Source organism: Trichosurus vulpecula, chromosome 1, assembly GCF_011100635.1.
Source record: "Trichosurus vulpecula isolate mTriVul1 chromosome 1, mTriVul1.pri, whole genome shotgun sequence".
In the NCBI taxonomy this organism is placed as follows: Eukaryota; Metazoa; Chordata; class Mammalia; order Diprotodontia; family Phalangeridae; genus Trichosurus; species Trichosurus vulpecula.
In genome coordinates this window covers 46,086,250-46,104,383 of record NC_050573.1, presented here as the reverse complement: position 1 = coordinate 46,104,383, position 18,134 = coordinate 46,086,250, and the positions used below count along the sequence as shown (strand labels likewise).

Below are 18,134 nucleotides of genomic sequence, written 5' to 3'. Positions count from 1 at the left end.
CACATTTTTGTTCATTCATTCAATTCATTCAATTCAGTCATTCAGCTGGACCCTGAACCATAGGGACAGTACTGTCCATGGGGCTCTCTTGGCAAAGATACTGGAATGGTTTGCCATTTCCTTCTCCAGCTCATTTTACAGATGAGGAAACTGAGACCAAAAAGGTTAAGTGATTTGCCCAAGATCACACAGTTAGTGTCTGAGGTTGGATTTGAACTTAGGTCTTCCTGACCCCAGACCCAATGCTCTATCCACTGAGCCACCTAGCTGCCTACCTCTCACAATGTAGTTGCCTAATCAGTGCTTTCGTTCAGTCATTCAGTTGCTAGTCTTATGATTTCTAAGGAGATTTATAGTTCTCAAGTTTGACTAGGGAAAAAAAAGATTACAAATTACTAACAGGAAATGAAGACTTATTTTTATTTGGGAAAAGCATAATTTTATTCCTTACTGGCATTTATTACCACTTATGCGATGTAATCTATTACAAAGTCACAATTCCTTCGATTACAATTTCATCTTTGGCCAAACTATGTTTCACTGATGAAATATAGCAGAAGCCGAAATATACAAGCCCATAAATACATTGCACTATTTTTATTTCTTAAGACAGAAAGGTTTAGAAAATCTGAACTGATTGTTTCTCTCTGGGTGAATCAGCCAGACTGTGAAAACAGGAGATAAGTCTTAGACCAAAGAAACAGAATTAAGCTGAAGCAAGATCACATCCTTACTATCTTTTGGTTAATCAGAAACTAAAGAAGCAAAAACTCCAACTTCCAAAGTCATAATACAGTGTTCTAACTTCTAGGTTCACTCACACACATAATGAGGATACACTATATCTTCATAAGCCATTCCAATCTCAAGCTATAGGGAACAAAAACATAGGACAGATTGTAGAAAAATCTATTTCATTGAATAATAGAGTGAGGGAAAGTAAAGACTGGAAAAGGCCTTGAGAAGATATGGAAACAAAGTCTCAGCATACACAGGGAATACCTTGTCCCTCCTTTTAATTTATCTGTCACGTTGACAAGTATACTAAATCATATCTTCATCATTTATTGAGTATGCATTAGGGGGCTGCATTGAGACAAACATCAACCATCCCTGGACAGAATAAGATTTGACCCTTAATGATAGGCTAACATCTGTCTAACTGCATTTCCTTGGTTGTGATTGTGTGGTTGTTTAAGAGTGGAGAGTGACTGCTGAAAAACCTGGCCACTCCATTGGCAAGGGGAAGAAGGCCCTTAGCCTATGAATGCACACCCTCCCCACAGTTAGCTGATTTTTTGGAGATCGTGGAGAAGAGATGTACAGGGAGGCCAAGCATGGATGGGTTCCAATTCTCCTAATTGAAAGGATGAAGGTCCATATGGATGAGAACAGAGATTCATTGAAGCAGTGGTGTGTTTGACCCTCAAGGTGATAATTTTTTTTTAAATCATAGTAACACTCAAAAATAAGTTACAATGGGGTTGTGATTTGCATCAGTGGGGGGAGTCAACTGCACCAACAGAATGGCACATCCTCCAGGTTTATTGAACAGGTTGTCGCTATGTTGCTGAAAGGTCTGTTCTATATTCTATGCAGTACAACCAACAAGAAAGAGTTAAGCGTTCAAAAGCAAAAACACAGTTTACAACTGTTAATAACTTACTGAACTGGACTCATTCATTTTACCCCTAGCTTCACTTGTCTTGTCATACAGAAAGAGAGGAAAAAGGAATGGGTTCTAATCTCTATCCATCCACGGTCACAGTTTGAAAAAAAAATCATCTTCTAGTATCAAAAATAGGTTTAAATATCTTGCCCATCCGTTTCATGAACATCTGGAGCTCCGTCATCACAGTATGATTCTCCGGTAGTTGGTTTGTACACTTCCCAATGGATCACACTTCTTTGATAAAGCCCTTGTTTTCCCTAAGGGCCTATCCCACAGACGTCACTGTAACAACTATTGCCATTTGCTAAAATTCGCATTCACAGCAGAAGATGCAGCCATGTTCACATCACATACTCCACTGCCCTGCCCCTCCCACCCCCACCCTCTCTGGTCCTATTGGCCAAATGGAAAGGTAGAACAGTATCAAAGACTTGACCTATCATAGATTCACTACTTACTGATGGGGAGACATTGACACTGATCATGATGGTAGCTGACATTCAAATAGCCCCTTAAGGTTAGCAGGTTTGCAAGGCACTCTACATCCCTTAGCTCACTCGATCCTCATAGGCAAACACTGCTGGTATGGCTATTCCCATTTTATAGATGGGAAAACTGAGGCTGCTGTGGGTCATGTGACTTGTCCAGAATCACACAAATAGTAAGATTCAGAGGTGGGATTCAAACCCAGGTCTCCCTTACTTTGAGCCCAGAAGACTTTCTACCATGTGCTGAACTCAGCTACTATTTCCATTCTATCCTCATATCTGAATTGGGAAACAAAAGGTCTAGAAACTGCCTTGCCATGGACATACAACTAGTACGTGTGAGAAGCAGGATTTGAACCCAGAGCTCTGCTGACTCCAACTTTGATTGATATATATATCTATATCTATATATCTATATATATATATCTATATATATATATCTATGTATATAGATATATATATATATCTATATATATATCTATATATATATATCCATCTGTGACACTGAATGGTAACTTAGAAAGCTCTGCTCATGATAATGATTTACTATATCCCCACCCAAAAGTTCTTAAAAATGAGTGAGAGACACCCCTGGTGGTGGTTGGTGGGAAGTACGCTTTAGAAATAGCAATGTTAGAAAAGTTTAGGAAAACCTCATGGCAGGGGCATAGCTGGCAGCAGAAGCCACTGGAAAATGCTAAAATAAAAGCCATTCTGTCTCTTTGGCCTCACAAGCACTTTCCCTTTAGAACACAGGTGGAGATTGACATGAATTTCAAAAGACTCCCAAGGCATCCATGAATACAAGCTATGGAGACCACCCAGGGGTTTTGCTGTGATTTTATCTCCCCTGTTATTTGCTGCTGAGTTATTTTAGAAGTGGGTGCCATTATCCTGACAACACCTGGCACTCATAAGCCCTGAGATCCATGGGGTAATTCAAATGAACAGACATTAATTCAGCCCCTACTTTGAGCAAGGCACTATATTAGGCACTGAGGAATAGATAACAAAAACTAAAATGAAGCAATTCCTGCCCTCAAGGAGCCCCTATTCTCTTGGATAAAGGTAGCTACAACTGGAAAGTTCTGATGAGGCAGAACCTCTAGGCAGACCTTGGGGTCAACAGATAGTCCTAAGAAGGAAAGGCAATCGGGAAAATGTAGGGGGTGTTGTCAAAGCTGGTAACATCCCTCTGAATTCTGAAGCAAGCTTTAATTTTGCATGGATCTGAGGATAATATGAGTACGTTTGCATAAATGCCATTGGGTGTGAGTGTGTAGACATTGTGCATGTACATATGAAATCCTACATAGATCATAGCTCCTATACATTTATCATCTGCCAAAGGATGGGCAGCTACTCCATGCATTTGTGTGAACTCCAGCATTTCTTGATAACACAACAGTCTTAGTTTCCTTGTGCTTGAGTCTTCAATACAGTATGAAAGGCTGAACAGAGCTCTCTCTCTCTCCCTCTCTCTCCCTCCCTCTCTCTCTCTCTCTCTCTCTCTCTCTCTCTCTCTCTTCTCAGCACAGAGTCCTGGGGGCATTCAGATGGATTTCCTTTCCTTTGGTCTTCTTTGCATTCATCCCTGGGATGATTGAACTCCTCAGGTGCAAACTGAGAATGCAGAAAGAAGCAAGAAGACTTTGACTTCAGATGCTCAACAGGAAGTGTTTTCTCTTCATTCTTTTCTTTCTGAAGCTGAAGCATGGCCTTCGGGAGGCCTGCGTTCATGGTAGCCATTCAGCTCTGGCTTCAGACAGCAGCATTGTGGGGGGCGCGTTGTGTTCTTTTTTTCTTTCCTTCTATCTTCTCATCACTAAGCAAGCTATCCAGTGTACACCAGGGCAAGAGTTACTCTGCTGATGGCCAAGGGGTAAGCTCCATTAAACACAAGAGAGTGAACATAAGAAGATGGCCAGTTACCCAACAAGCAAGGCAGCCAGTTTCCATTTCCCAGACAGTGATGAGGAGAAGGGATCCTACTAACAATATCTATGAGAATATTTGGATGGGGCTCTGTTGGGGGCTGAGCCCCAAAGACATGGCAGGCTTTTCAGGGTGAAGGGAAGCTGACCCTGGGTCACACTGCTGACAAGTCGATCCGGTTGGCTGAATTGCTGCTCTTGTCCCAAGTGTTGAGTTTAGTGGGAGTTGTTCCCGGACGGGTTCCATTCATCTGCAAACCAAAGGGGTAGAAACAGTGAGGAGAGAAGACATGGGTGTAACATTTTTGTCAAGTAGTTGAAGGGCCATCATGGAGAAGAGGGTCAGGAATTTTTCTCTTGACACTAAAGAACAGAGCCAGGAGCCACAGGGAGAAATTACAGGAAGGAGGATTTCACAGAATTTCAGTTGGTAGGCAATTCAGAGACCATTTAATCCAAACTCTAACCGAATGAAAACCTATCTCCTTTGCAACATGCCCAATTAGTGGTCATCCAGCTTCTCCTTGAATGACTCTAGTGAAGGAGAACCCTTTGCCTTCTGAAACAGCACATTCCACTTTTCTTTAATTCTAACTGTTGGGAAGTTTTTATTTGTTTTTTCTTCCTCACATCAAGCATCTTCCCCTTTTGCTCCTGGGTCTGCCCTCTTGGGTCAAGCAGAACAAAATTAACCCCTCTTACATGACTGGCCTTTAATCTGAAGGTGGCCATAATGTGCCCTACTGTCTTCTCTAGGCCATTCTCATGCCCAGTGTCTCCAAAAGATGCTTATGTAACATGTTCTCAAGTCCTCTCTTATCCTGGTAGCCCTCAAGTGGACATACGTTGATTGGATTTATTAAGAATACAATATTCCAGATGAAGTCCATCCAGGGTACCCTCCCATAGTCCCAGACACTATGCCTCTCCTAATGCTGTCTGGGATTGCATTAGTTTTTGGTTTGTTGTATGACTCCTATTGAATTTGTGGTCCTCTAAAACCCCCAGATCATTCTCTTGAAAACTATTTAGCCAAACCTCCTGCATTGTACTTCTTAACAGAAAGTTTTAAATTTATCTTTATTAAGTCTTATCTTATTAGAGTCATTCCACTATTCTAAATGAAATATCTTCAGATCCTGACATCATATAACATGTTAGCTAATTTGATAAGTATGTCATTTCTAATTTTCTCTAAGTCACTAATTTTTTTAATTGGTTCAATATAAGGAAGAGTTTCTTAACAGTCAGAGCTGTCCAATACTGGAATGGGCCGGATTGGGGGATGGTGAGCTCCTTGTCTCTGTAGGTATTTGTGTAGAGGGCTGGGGATCCAAGAATAACAGCCACAAAATGTTAGAACTGGAATAAACCTTAGACCATACCTAGTTCTTCCTCCTATATTACAAGTAAGGAAACTGAGGCCCAGACAGAGGAAATGCACAGTGGGGAGTTAGCACTCAAACCCAGGTCTTCTGAGTCTTGTAATTTCAAGCGTTCTTTCTATGACATGGAGGGTGACAGTTATGGAGGGAATTCCTGCATTAGAGAATTGGGCCTGCCCAACACTAAGATTCAGTGATTCTGTATAGGTATCACTGATCTCTGATCCTCCAAGGCATGAGGCAGAAAATTAAATTTTCATCTGACAAGGTATTTAATAAATGATGTCAATTTGGATTCGATGGACATGGTCTTGATAACAAGAAAGCCATATCAAGGTAGCCATGGGACCCAACTTTCATTGATGCATTTTTTCTTGGCAGGGGAGTACCCAGGCCCAGGGTTGTTGTGAGGATCAGATGAGATCTTTGTAAAAGTGCTTAACACTGTGCCTCTGACATAGTAAGTGTTATAGAAATGTTTATTCCCTCTTCCTCCTTGGCAAATCACTTATCCTTTCTGACTCTCAGTTTCCTTAGCTAGAAAACGGACATAGTAAAAGCACCTACCTCACAGGATTAAAGTGAGGGCCAAAGGAGATCATGAATGAAAACCATTTTTCTTTATAAACCTTGTTGTTGTATGTTCAGTCATTTCAGTTGTGTCTGAATCTTCATGACCCCTTTTGGGGCTTTCTTGGCAAAAATAGTGGAGTGGTTTGCCATTTCTTTCTCTAGCTCATTTTACAGAGGAAACTGAGGCAAATAGGTTAAATGACTTATAGCTACTAAGAGTCTGAGGTCAGATTTAAAACTCCGGTCTTCCTGACTTCAGGACCAACACTCTATCCACTATGGCTTCTCCTAGCTGCCCCTTGTAAACCTTCAAGTGCTATCAAAAGTGAAGGGTAATGTTAATGAGTATCAGCTCGGCATTCACCTTCAGGTCACAGATCCACCCTAAAGCTTGGGTCAAGAGTCACAGCTCAGTCCCAATTTGAGAAATACTGCTCCTTCTATTCTCTAAGAAGCCTTAACTACCTAGACCAAAGAAAGCTCCCACATCTATGAATCTTTGCCTCATCTTGTGATAGGATGTCTGGGGTGGGGAGTATTGACTTGTTAGGAAATTGCTTTGGGCTTTCAAGCCAGCACTGGCTGGCAAGGGGCTGATTACACCCCAAGTACCATGTGGGACTCACAATGTCGGAGTTGAAGGGCTTCACGTTGATGTTGCGAATGGAGCTGCTGGTGAGGGACCAGACCTTGGTTTTATGCTTAAAGGCAGCTCTCACCTGTGAAGAGGAGAGGATGTGAGTTAATTAGATGTAATTTCAGAGCCAAACTCAGATGGGATGCTAAGTAGTCCAATGAATCCCTGACACTCGGGGTCACAGAAAATCAAATGTTAGGTAGTATTCAATATTTGGAAATAACAAGTAACATATTCCCATTTGATGTTTGAAGCATTGTAGACATCTTCAAATAATAAATTAAGTATTCTTCCACTCATCCATTTACAACTTCATTCATTCATTCAATGTTATCTATTAATTCATTTATTAATTCACTTTTCATTCCATCAATTTGTGAATCATTTCAGTCTATTTTATTCTTCCATCTTTATTCATTCATTCATTTATCCATTTACTTATATGCTCCATTCATTAACTTCATCCATCCATCTATTCATTTATCCAATTACCCACTCACTCGCTTTTGTTTAAACAATAATCTATTAAGTACCTACTATGTATCAGGTACTGTGTTAACAACTCTACAAATATTACCTTACTTCATCCTTACAACAATCCTGAGATGAAGGTGTTTTTAATATCCTATATTACAGATGAGGAAACTGAGGAAGACAGAGGTTAAGTAATTTGCCTAGAGTCATACAGTTAGCAAAAGTCTGATGCTAGATTTGAATGTAGGTCTTCCTGACACTCCGAGTCCAAGACTCCATCCACTGTATTTCCAAGCTGTCTTCCACTTATATGTTCATTTATTCATTCAGTCCACCAATGCACACAGTCCCTTCATCTATTAACTTCGTTAATTCATCCATTCACCATTTAACTCATTCAATCATTCATTCATTTATCTATTTAATAATTCAATCCAATCATTTACTCCACCCTTTATTTATCCATTATACATTTTTCCTCATTCACACATTTTATTAATTCAATACTTTGAGAAAATATTTACTGAGTATCTGCCACTGTTCTGGGTGTTATAAGGGGTACAAAGGTAAATATAATATAGTTTGTGGCTTCAAGGACCTTACAATATGGTAGTGGAGATTATATATATATATATATACACACACATATATATGCATATATATACACATGTATACATATACAAACATACATATATGCATATATACACATGCATATATCTATGTATATATGCATATGTATATATATGCACATAACATAGGAAAAACATAATATAAGGCAAAATTTGTTAAGCGTCAGAGCATGCAGAAAAGTCAACAGCCAAGACTAAATGACCCCCAAATATGGAGTGAAGCTGGGGTAAGGAGTGTCACAGCTGGACTGCCTCTTACGGGACTCAGCTTCTACACTGGCTACTGAGCTTCCTTCTGGAAAGTCTGTGTCCCATTCTGATGTTAACTTGTCCTCTCAAATGGGTATGCATTGCTCATCACCCAGATCATGATAATCATGATAATCGTGATGTTTACATTCCATTTCAAGTTTTATAAAATAGAAGAAGAATGGGAAGCCCAGAGAAATGAAAGGACTGTCTCAAAGTCACAAACTGAACACAATCCAGTTTGCTTGCTTCCACTATACCTTGGCTATGTCTTGCATATTACTTCTATCTCTCAAATGAACCTCACAATAATCCCGTGATAGATACAAGCACTGCAGCTATTATTATCCCATTTTATGGATGAGAAAACAGCTCAGAGAAATTAAATAACTTGCCCTTTGATGCTAACTAGTAAGAGCTAGAAGGAGAATTTGATCCCAGGATTCTAACTCCAAGGCCAATGTTCTTTGATTTCTACCACTTTGTCTCTCTAGCTATACCTTCTGGTATAGCCTTCCTTGTGGCTTTTTCTACCCATGCACATTTTCTCTTAAGACTTCTTTCTGTCTTGAATTCTCCTTTGCCCGTTACCTGTCCCTACAGAAAACAGGACCAGAAAACAGGATGATCTAAAACTCTGTGCCACACTTTGAGATCAGTTGGCTGTTTTGTCACCCTTCAACATATAGTGCTCATTTCTGTGAGCTATATTTTAGGAGGGAAAAATCATCCAGAAGTGGGCAAACAGGATGATATAATCAAAGCTCTAGAACCAGGAGAGACCTTAGAGGTCATCTAGTCCAATTCCCTCATTTTACAGATGAGGAAACTGAGGCTGAGAGAGATTCAATGATGTGCCCAGGGTCACACAGCAAGGAACTATCTGTGGTAATATCTAGACACAGTTCTTGATCTTGGAAGTTCAAATCCTAGCTCTTCCATTTGCTTCCTATGGGGCCTTGGGCAGATCAATAGCCAACATTTCTATAGTAGTTTAAGGGTTTTCAAAATGTTTTACATGGGTTATTTCATCAGGTCCTCACAATACCTCTGCAAAGTACTATCCCCAAAAAACAGTTCCTGCTCTCAAGGAGCTCACAGTCTAACTGGGGAGACAATATACAAACTGTGATGTGCAGACAAGATATACACAAGATAAATTGGAGATAATCTCAGAGGGAAGGCACTAAGATGAATGGGGATTGGGAAAGGGTTCTTGCACAAGGTGGGATAGTAGATGAGATGTGAAGGAAGCCATAGAAGCCAGAAGGGAGAGATGAGGAGGGAGAAAGATCTGAGCATGGAGGACAGCCAAAAAAAATTCCTTAGAGTTGTGAGAGGCAGTGTCTCATGGGAAGACCAGTAAGAAGGCCCATGTCAATGGATTACAAAGGCTGTAGAGGTGAGTAAGGTGTAAGAAGCCTGGCAACCCAGGGGGAGGCTAGGATATGAAGAGCTTTAAAAGTCAAACAGAAATAATTCGATTTGAAGCTGAAGGTAACAGAGAGCCACTGGAGTTTGTTGAATGGGGGGAAGGGGACAATGTAATATGCTCTGACTTGCATTTCAGGAAGATCAATTTGACAGGTGAGTGGAGGATGGATTGGAGTGGGGAGAGATTTGAGGCAGGGAAACCCACCAGCAGCTATTGTAATAGTTCATATATGAGGTGATAAGGGCCTTCACTAGAGTAGTGGCATTGTCAGAGGAGATAAGGGAGTGAGATGCAATAAATATAGAAACAGAATTGATGACTGATGGAGGGGGTGTGAGAGAGAGTGAGGAGTTGAAGATGACATGAGGCCAGCTGGTGTGATGGGGTACCCTTGACAATAAGAGGCAAGTTAGGAAAAAGGACAGGGTGTAGTATGGTTTTTTGGGGGGAGTGGGGGGATGAAAACGAGTTTAGTTCTGGACACATCAAATTTAAGGCTAGTTTAAGAAAGGAATAATATTTTAGATGTCCAATTAAATACATCTAATAGGCAGTTGTGGGTGTGAGATGGATGGTCAGAGACAGGTTAAGGCTGAACAACTGGATCTGAGAATCATCTGTATAAAGATGCTAATGGCCAGGGTCATGCCACCAGTAAGTGTTTGAGGTGGGATCTGAACTGAGATATTCCCAACTCAGAGTTCAGTGCTCTCTATCCAATGCCACACAGCTGCCTCATATATTCAGTTCATTTGGTCAGATGACCATTAAGGTCTCTTTCATTGCAGGGTCTATTTATGAAAGGTCATGTTAGCAGTGGACAGTACAATTAACAGCAACAACAACAGAAAATCCTCCATAAAACATTTCCCCTCTAGCCGCAAGTGAAACGCCATCCCAAAAAACTCCACCCTGGGGGACCAAGGGCCTCTTTATTCGCTGGGCAAAGTGGCCGATATTTTTCTTTATTCGTTTTAAGAAGAAGAAAAAAGAACGTAATGAAAGACCACACAGAGATAGTCATATGAGGAATCCTCTTAAAGATTTTTTATCAAAGATAATTCTTCTCTTCAAGTTTATATAAGTAGCTGAAATATTCAGGTGCTGTTAATGTTGCCCAAGGGCCCTGGGTAACCAGTTCTTCAAAGAACAATAAAATCTCTTGTAATGTTCTCCATTTGGGGACATGTCATTAACCTGCCCATGTGATGCCATTACAAGTTTATTTGGAAAACCAGGAGTTAGGAGTTGTCATTCCACAGCAGATCAACAGGTGGGCCCTTGGTGAAGTGGGAGGGGGCTCTCTTAGAGATTCATCCTGAACCTGGAGAGCTTTCTGCCCGAAGTCAGGCGAGCTAATTTGATTTAAGCCGATTGGATTGAACACACATTTCTTAGCCACCTGCCATGTGTCAGGCTCTGTGTTCAGTGTTCAGGAAAAACAACACACTTCAAGGGGCTTAGTAACCATCTGAAGGGGAAGCAGAGAGAGGGGGCACGAGAAGAGCTATGTAGATGGTTATGACACCAGCAAGGTGGAGCAGTGGATAGACTGTAGGGCTTGGAGTGAATAAGACGAGTTCAAATCCAACCTCAGACTCTTATCAGCTGTTTGACCCTGGGCAAATCACTTAACTTTTATTTGTCCCTACTTCCTCCTCTGTAGAATGAGGATAATGACAGTGCCTACCTCCCAAGATTGTGGGGAGAATCAAATGAGAGACTATTTGTAAAAAGCTTTGCAGACCTGAAAGTGTTATATAAACACTGCTGATTATTACCATTGTTATTAATATTACTATTATTATTATTAATTATACAAATCATGGTAAAATGGATAGAGTAGAAAACCTAGAGAATCAAATGCTACCTCCGATATACATAGAAGTTGAATGTCCCTGGGTAAGTCACTTAACCTGTCAAGTCTAAGATCCTTCATTTGTACAACAGGGACATCAAAGAATCAAACATCATTTATAAACCACCCCATCTGACACTATCTGTGTGACTTTGGGCAAGTCACTCCAATCAATCAATAAACATTTGTTAAGCACCCACTACGTGCCAGATTTATCCCTTCACTCCTTGGTGCTCTAGGCAGCTCTCTCAGTCATTCACTCAACATTTATTAAGTTGAATCTCCGTTCTCCTATTTATTACCTGTGTAATATTGAGCAAATGACTTAACCTCTCTGGCTTCAGCATTCTCATCTCTAAAATGAGGTGGGGGGAGTAGGGTTAACTAAGATAATCCTTAAGAAAGGCCCTTACAACCGTCTATAACTGATCATTCCTCCATGCATTTTCTCCCACAGTTCCTTCTGCTTAATCAGTCCTTCATTCCCCACTTCATGGGTTGAATTCCTAAAGACACTAAAATAAAATTCAAATGCCACCTCCTCCAGGAAGCCTTCCCTCTTCCCCTGGTCAATGATGACCTTCCATAGGTATCACAAAGAGTAAAGGCTTGCCCCTCTCCAAGGTACCTATCATGTAATATTATCAGTTCTAGGTATCCTCATTGATTTCTACTAGACTAGGCTACTTGAGCAAAGGAACAATGTGTTATTTCAGCTCTGTATCAGACCCAAAACAACACTGTATGCAGTGGGTGCCTAATAAGTGTCTGTGGCATTGAGCTGCATGCGTAGCAATGGGCAGAATCCACTGTGGGCATTTTCAGCCCAGATTATTTCCTTCCCCTCCTCTTCTTTGTCCTGGTCTTGGTTCAGCAATCAGGTAAACAGCCCAGGAAAGCATTGCTAAGCAACAGGGACAAAAATCCTCACCAGCCCAGCTCTTCTCAGTCACCAAAGAGGATTCAGAAGTCTAGGGACAAAAAAGGTATGGCCAACTCCAAGTAGGGCATCGTTTTAGCTTCTCCAAGTTGTGCACTGAAATAAAAACCAGCTTATTACTGCCCATGGCAAGCTCACACTCACCTCAGAATTCAGGAGACAGTGAAAAAGGAAGATGAAAAATCCCTGGTGGGGAAAAAGGAAGAGGAGAATACAAAGTTAGCAGCCATTTACATATTTCAGCAAAATGAGTCTCTAAAAATATAGAACCCTCTCCAATTGATGGTCCAGGAGAAAAGTCAGGAAGATTTGGAGTCAGAGGACATGAGCTTGAGCACCAGCTTATTGCCTGTGGGAGACTGGGCAGATCATTTCATTCTCTGGTCCTCAGACTCCTCATCTGTCAAGTGAACTAAATGCCCTCTGAGGTCATTTCCAAATCAACATCTTTGATCCAGCGACCAATATTGTTTTTCAATGGGCAGCAGGCTGTTTGATCTTGGATTTCCAGCCCTGGAGTGCAGCATAGGATCGTAGATTTCAAGCTGGAAGGGACCTATGAGGACATCTGGTCCAACCCCCTTATTCTGCAGATGCCACAGGGCACTGGCCAGTAAGGATTCAATCCTGGAGCATGTACATTGGTGAGCTTTTGTCTGGAAGTTCCTGATGACTTGGAGTGAAGGGGTTCTGCTATCCAATTCAGAGTATAGGCAAGTATTAGATGACCACTTCCCCTCTACTTACTCTATGACCATTGCATGCAAAAAAAGACTCTCATTAGATTGGAAACACCTGTCTGGCCTTTCTTTGTGCCTTCAATGCTTGGCACAGTGTCTGGTACATAGCAGGTGCTTAATAAACACTTGTTGACTGACTGAAGGGACGGGGGAAGGCAAATAGGTGCAATCCTTTTTTCCTTCTCTGGTGATGAACAAGGTGCTCTGGGCCTCTCTGATTGGGGAGGAGCCACAGACCCTCTCTTACTCAAACCTGGCATAAGGTCAAAAGCTCAAGATTCTGCTACTGCTGAAGGAAATAGTAGTATCTGACATAGCAAAATCCCCCTTCCAGATGCCTATTTCCTCTGACATGAAGCTTATAAGCACATGACCCTGTTGTTGTTGCTGTCCCTTCTGGATCCCGTCATAGGTGAAAGAATACTGGAAATGTAATAGATGAAGCTGAGTCCTTGGGAGGTGTAGTGAGCCACCAGAGATTCATAAACTATAGTGTTTGCTGGGATTTGTAGACAAGCCAACCTGGTCCACTTTTGTTGTCATCCATTCATTCCAATTGTGTTTGACTCCTCATGAGACCATTTGGGGTTTTCTTGGCAAGGGTACTGGAGCAGTTTGCCATTTCCTTCTCCAGCTCATTGTACAGATGAGAAAACTGAGGCAAGCAAGGTTTAGTGACTTGCCCAAGGTCACACAGCTAGTAAGTGTCCAAGGCCAGATTTGAACTTAGGTCTTTCTGACTCCAGGCCCAGTGATCTATCCACTGAACCACCTAGCTGCCCCCCTAGCACAACCCAAATGAGTGATCAGGACCGGTCCAGCAGTAGATTGACCCTGTATCCAAGAAGCCAAGGTCCTCAAGCAGGACAGCAGCTCTATCCTTCTACCACTCTACATTGGAAAGCCAACTTGGGGGTGAGGAGCGAGTGTTTAGAAGAGCCAAATGAACATGACTCCCCTACTCCCCAGAGACAGAGGTGGTATAAGGGAGAATGTGCCCCCAGGGGATGGGGGCAAATTTTTGTACTTCTGTTCTAGCTATATCTTCTCAACAAATACCCCTTTTGTAAAAAGTAATCGATCTTAATTGTCTAAACTCTAAACGTACTATGGTGCTAGTTAATGATATCGATGATATGGAGGAGATATCAATACTGGCAAGTGCTCTGGAGGAGAACATACTGGAATAGGGACTTAAGTTTGTCATAGTAAATAAGAATCCCATAACTGTTCGGGAGTACCCTGCCTGTTTCCTGGAGATCCACCAGCGAGGAAGGGAATTGACATCATCATCACAATTATATAGGGTCAAAGTACTTTTCTTACATTATTTCATTTGACCTGAGAGGTAGGTGCTACTATTATCATCCCCATTTTACAAATGAGGAAATGGAGGCAAACAGGTGAAGTGACTCGCCAGGGTCACAGAGCTAGTAGAGTTTCAGGCAAGATTTGAACTCAGCTCTTCCTAACTCTCAAATCTAGCACTGTATCCACTATGCCACCCATCTGCCTATGAAGACAAGGGATAAGGACCCCCCAGATCTTATATAGGCTACACAGATAAGGCAGCTGAAGTTCCAAGATATAATAATAACTTATCCAAAGTCACGTAGGTTCTAAGTGGTAGAAGTGGGATTTGAATCCAGGTCCTTTGACTGCAAATCCCATATATCTCCTTAGCATTAAGAGCCCTTGGAGCATGGCATTGAGAGCAAGAGATAGCTGCTGGATAAGCTTTCCTTCCTTCTCCCTTCACTCACGGGGGTCATTCAGCAGAGAGGTCACTGCATTACAATTATGAACCTCCAGAGATCGCTACACAGCCCAATTGTACATGTAGGCAAGCAGGTTGGCACAGTGGAAAACCCAATGACTTAGGACTAATGAGATCTGCATTCTAGTCCTTGATCCACTAACTTATTTTGTGGCACTGAGTTTATTTTCTCATAGCTGAAATAAGGATGATAGTGAGCAGCTGTGAAACTCTGGTAAGTTCATAATCAATTAACAACCCAATCAAAAACCTTTATTGAGCACCTACTCAATGTAGCTGTGCACCTACTGCGCACATCGCATTGAACTCAGTTCTAGGGCTACAAAGAAAATGCTTGACATAATCATAGATATAAAAGTGCTTTGAAAAGTAAGGAGTGTGGCACAATTGCCACATATATTACACACAACGGGATAGAGTCAGGATTACTTGAGTTCAAATCTGGCCTCAGCTGTGTGATCCTGGGCAAGTCACTTAATTCTGCTTGCCTCAGTTTCCTCATCTGTAAAATGAGCTAGAGAAGGACAAACTCCATCATCTTTGCCAAGAAAACCCCAAAGAGTCATGGACACAACTAATTGACTAAACAACAACAACAAAATTACATGTTATATATTGTATATATTACATGTTATATATCATAGGACACAACTAATTGACTAAACAACAACAAAATTACATGTTATATCCAAGAAAAGTGGGGCCAGCCAGCCATGTAATGAGAACCAAGGACAACTGCTGGGCAGCTTGTGTCCTTCACTGGGAACATTGGAATGTCAGGAGAAGGCAAGCCCCACCCCCCTCCCCAAGGATATTTGCTGGACCCTTGTGCTGTACTTAAAGGAAGCCACAGATGAGATTCCTACAGGATGGACAGGCATTGGAAGGTTGGAATCTTTAGCTTCACAGGGAGAGTCTACGTTATTGCTATCTTTGGTCCATTGGAGAACTGAAGAAATATACAAAAGAAGGTAGGTATGTGTCTGTGCGTACATATACATACATGAATATGCACGTAGTAAGTGTATTGTATAGCCACTCAAAGAGAATAACAACCACCATTTTAACCATGACCTCTTAGGCTATTTATTATTTTGTCTATGCATTTAATTTGCATAGGGACAGGGTCCCAAGGGACTCTTTCATTATTTGCTTCTAACAGCACAAAATAGAGTTCTGAAACCCCCATTCAGGACATTCTGAGTTATGAGATGGAGAGCATGCAAAAAGAAAAAGGATGGGAATGGGCTTTCAATTGATTTTTCAAGGGGCCGTGGGTGACCGGGTACCCAGGATCAGTCCATGGGTGGGGAAGTGAAGGGGAATTTATAGTTCAGTAATATCTGAAGGTGGAGCTGGAAGGCTTCCCCTCATCATTTTCAGGGGGAGCCAGAATTATTCCCCCCACTCCGTGCTGGTGCGGTATGCCTATAATAACTGTGGCTGTGGGTTAAGCATGTTATTTCTCTACTCTCTACATTTCATTTTTCACTAGATAAAATCAGACCCTAAAGTGGTCCGACCCAGTCCCCAAAGCTCTGGATTTGAGGCAGTGTGCAATATGTCTGTTTCGCTGGCCATCTCTCTAGGGAAATGCTAAGTTATTTGGTAATTGTTCTGCCCTCCTACCTTGAAGGGGCAGAGTGTAAAACCAAAAGGGGAATCTTACATAGCTGACAGCCCCCTGGGATGTATAAAGAGGAACAAAAGGTCAGATTAACTCAAATGAAGACAGAATCACTCTCCAGACCATGTCTCCTGAGACAGCCAGAAGCCTGGCTGCCGGCTGAACCCCACGTATTCACTTACTTGTAAAGAGTTAAACACTGCAAACATATACTGGAACACGATGGCATGGTTATTCACAGCAAGCACACCAAAAATCCAGGAACTCCCCAGGATGGGCAGGAGGACTGCTACTGCTTTGGCCGTCAGCCTGAAAGATGAAATGGGCTATGGGTACATCATAATGGAGCTGGCAGGCGAGAAGGCAGGCAGGCAGGGAGGCTTTCATGCAGTCAGGGTTAGCCATCAATGGAAACATTATTGCTTAATATCACAGAATTATAGAAAGAGCCCAGGTTCCAGAGAAATACACTTCTCTCCTCTTGATAGAGAGGTGAGGGACTATGGGTATAGAGTGATACATACACTGTCAGATGTCTATTGACTATGATGGGTTGTTTTACTTAACTTTTTCTTTAAATGAAAGGGGTTGGGGTTGGGAACTGAGTATAATGTAAAGCAACAAAAAAGTATCAAGCAATAGGAAGGAAGGAAGGAAGGAAGGAAGGAAGGAAGGAAGGAAGGAGGAAAGGAAGGAAAGAAGGAAGGAAGGAAGGAAGGAAGGAAGGAAGGAAGGAAGGAAGGAAGGAAGGAGGAAAGGAAGGAAAGAAGGAAGGAAGGAAGGAAGGAGGAAAGGAAGGAAGGAAGGAAGGAAGGAAGGAAGGAAGGAAGGAAGGAAGGAAGGAAGGAAGGAAGGAAGGAAGAAGGAAGGAAGAAGACAGGGAGGAAAAAAGGCGCAAAACCATGATTTAATCGGAACAAGGAAATAGCCTTGCAAAAATTCTGAGTCTGAAACAGGTGAGGAAATTTCTTCTACTCATATCAGCTCTGGAATTTAAAGTTAGTCTTAGAGCATTACCTAGAACAGAGATGTCAAACACTCTACCTACAATACTCCACGTGCAGGTGAACAGATTAAAATATAATTAGGAAATAATGGAATAAAAACACAATAAAACATAGATAATGATAACTTGAAGATTTATAAGTCAATAGAAGACCTTCAGAGATCTTTATTTACCATTTAGTGGCAACTGTTTCTATTTAAGTTTGGAACCATTGACCTAGCTAGGTGATTTGCCAGGGTTGTAAAACCATCAGGTTTCAGAGATGTGATTTGAACCCAGGACTTCTTGGTGTGGAAGCTCTCTCTCTCTGTTCACTAGGCCTCTTATCAATACTGCCTCTTAATAAATCCTTGATTGGTTGATTCTATATTATAATTATTTATAACAATATATTCATAATAATATTTATAATATATGCAAAATATTTGTAAATATATGCTTGTATAAATAATATGTATAAATATAATGAATCTTTAGAAATATGTTCATTATAATGATAAATACTATTTATAAATATGCTAAACCTTTTTAAACATATTAATTATAAGCACTATTTATGAACATACTAGAACTTTATAATTATATTTATCATGATAAATATTTATAGATCTAATAAACCTTTATAAATATAACATTAATAATGATAATATTTATCATGATGTAACACACATAGAGGAAACATAGTGACTGTCTTCAAGAACTTGAAGGGC

The 18,134-nt window shown here is 41.1% G+C and overlaps 1 protein-coding gene across 1 annotated transcript in view; it reads right to left on the bottom strand.

The window, feature by feature from the left end:
• Positions 1 to 2,664: 2,664 nt before the first annotated feature.
• The window catches only part of ADGRD1 (adhesion G protein-coupled receptor D1), a 477,959-nt gene continuing 462,489 nt past the window's right edge, over positions 2,665 to 18,134 (bottom strand). Inside the window, exons 22-25 of the mRNA XM_036742325.1 lie at positions 16,601 to 16,727; positions 12,419 to 12,460; positions 6,679 to 6,771; positions 2,665 to 4,345 (exon numbers count right to left, since the gene is read on the bottom strand). Coding sequence (XP_036598220.1) covers positions 4,250 to 4,345; positions 6,679 to 6,771; positions 12,419 to 12,460; positions 16,601 to 16,727 — 358 coding nt within the window. The 3' untranslated portion in view covers positions 2,665 to 4,249. The remainder of the gene's footprint in view (positions 4,346 to 6,678; positions 6,772 to 12,418; positions 12,461 to 16,600; positions 16,728 to 18,134) is intronic.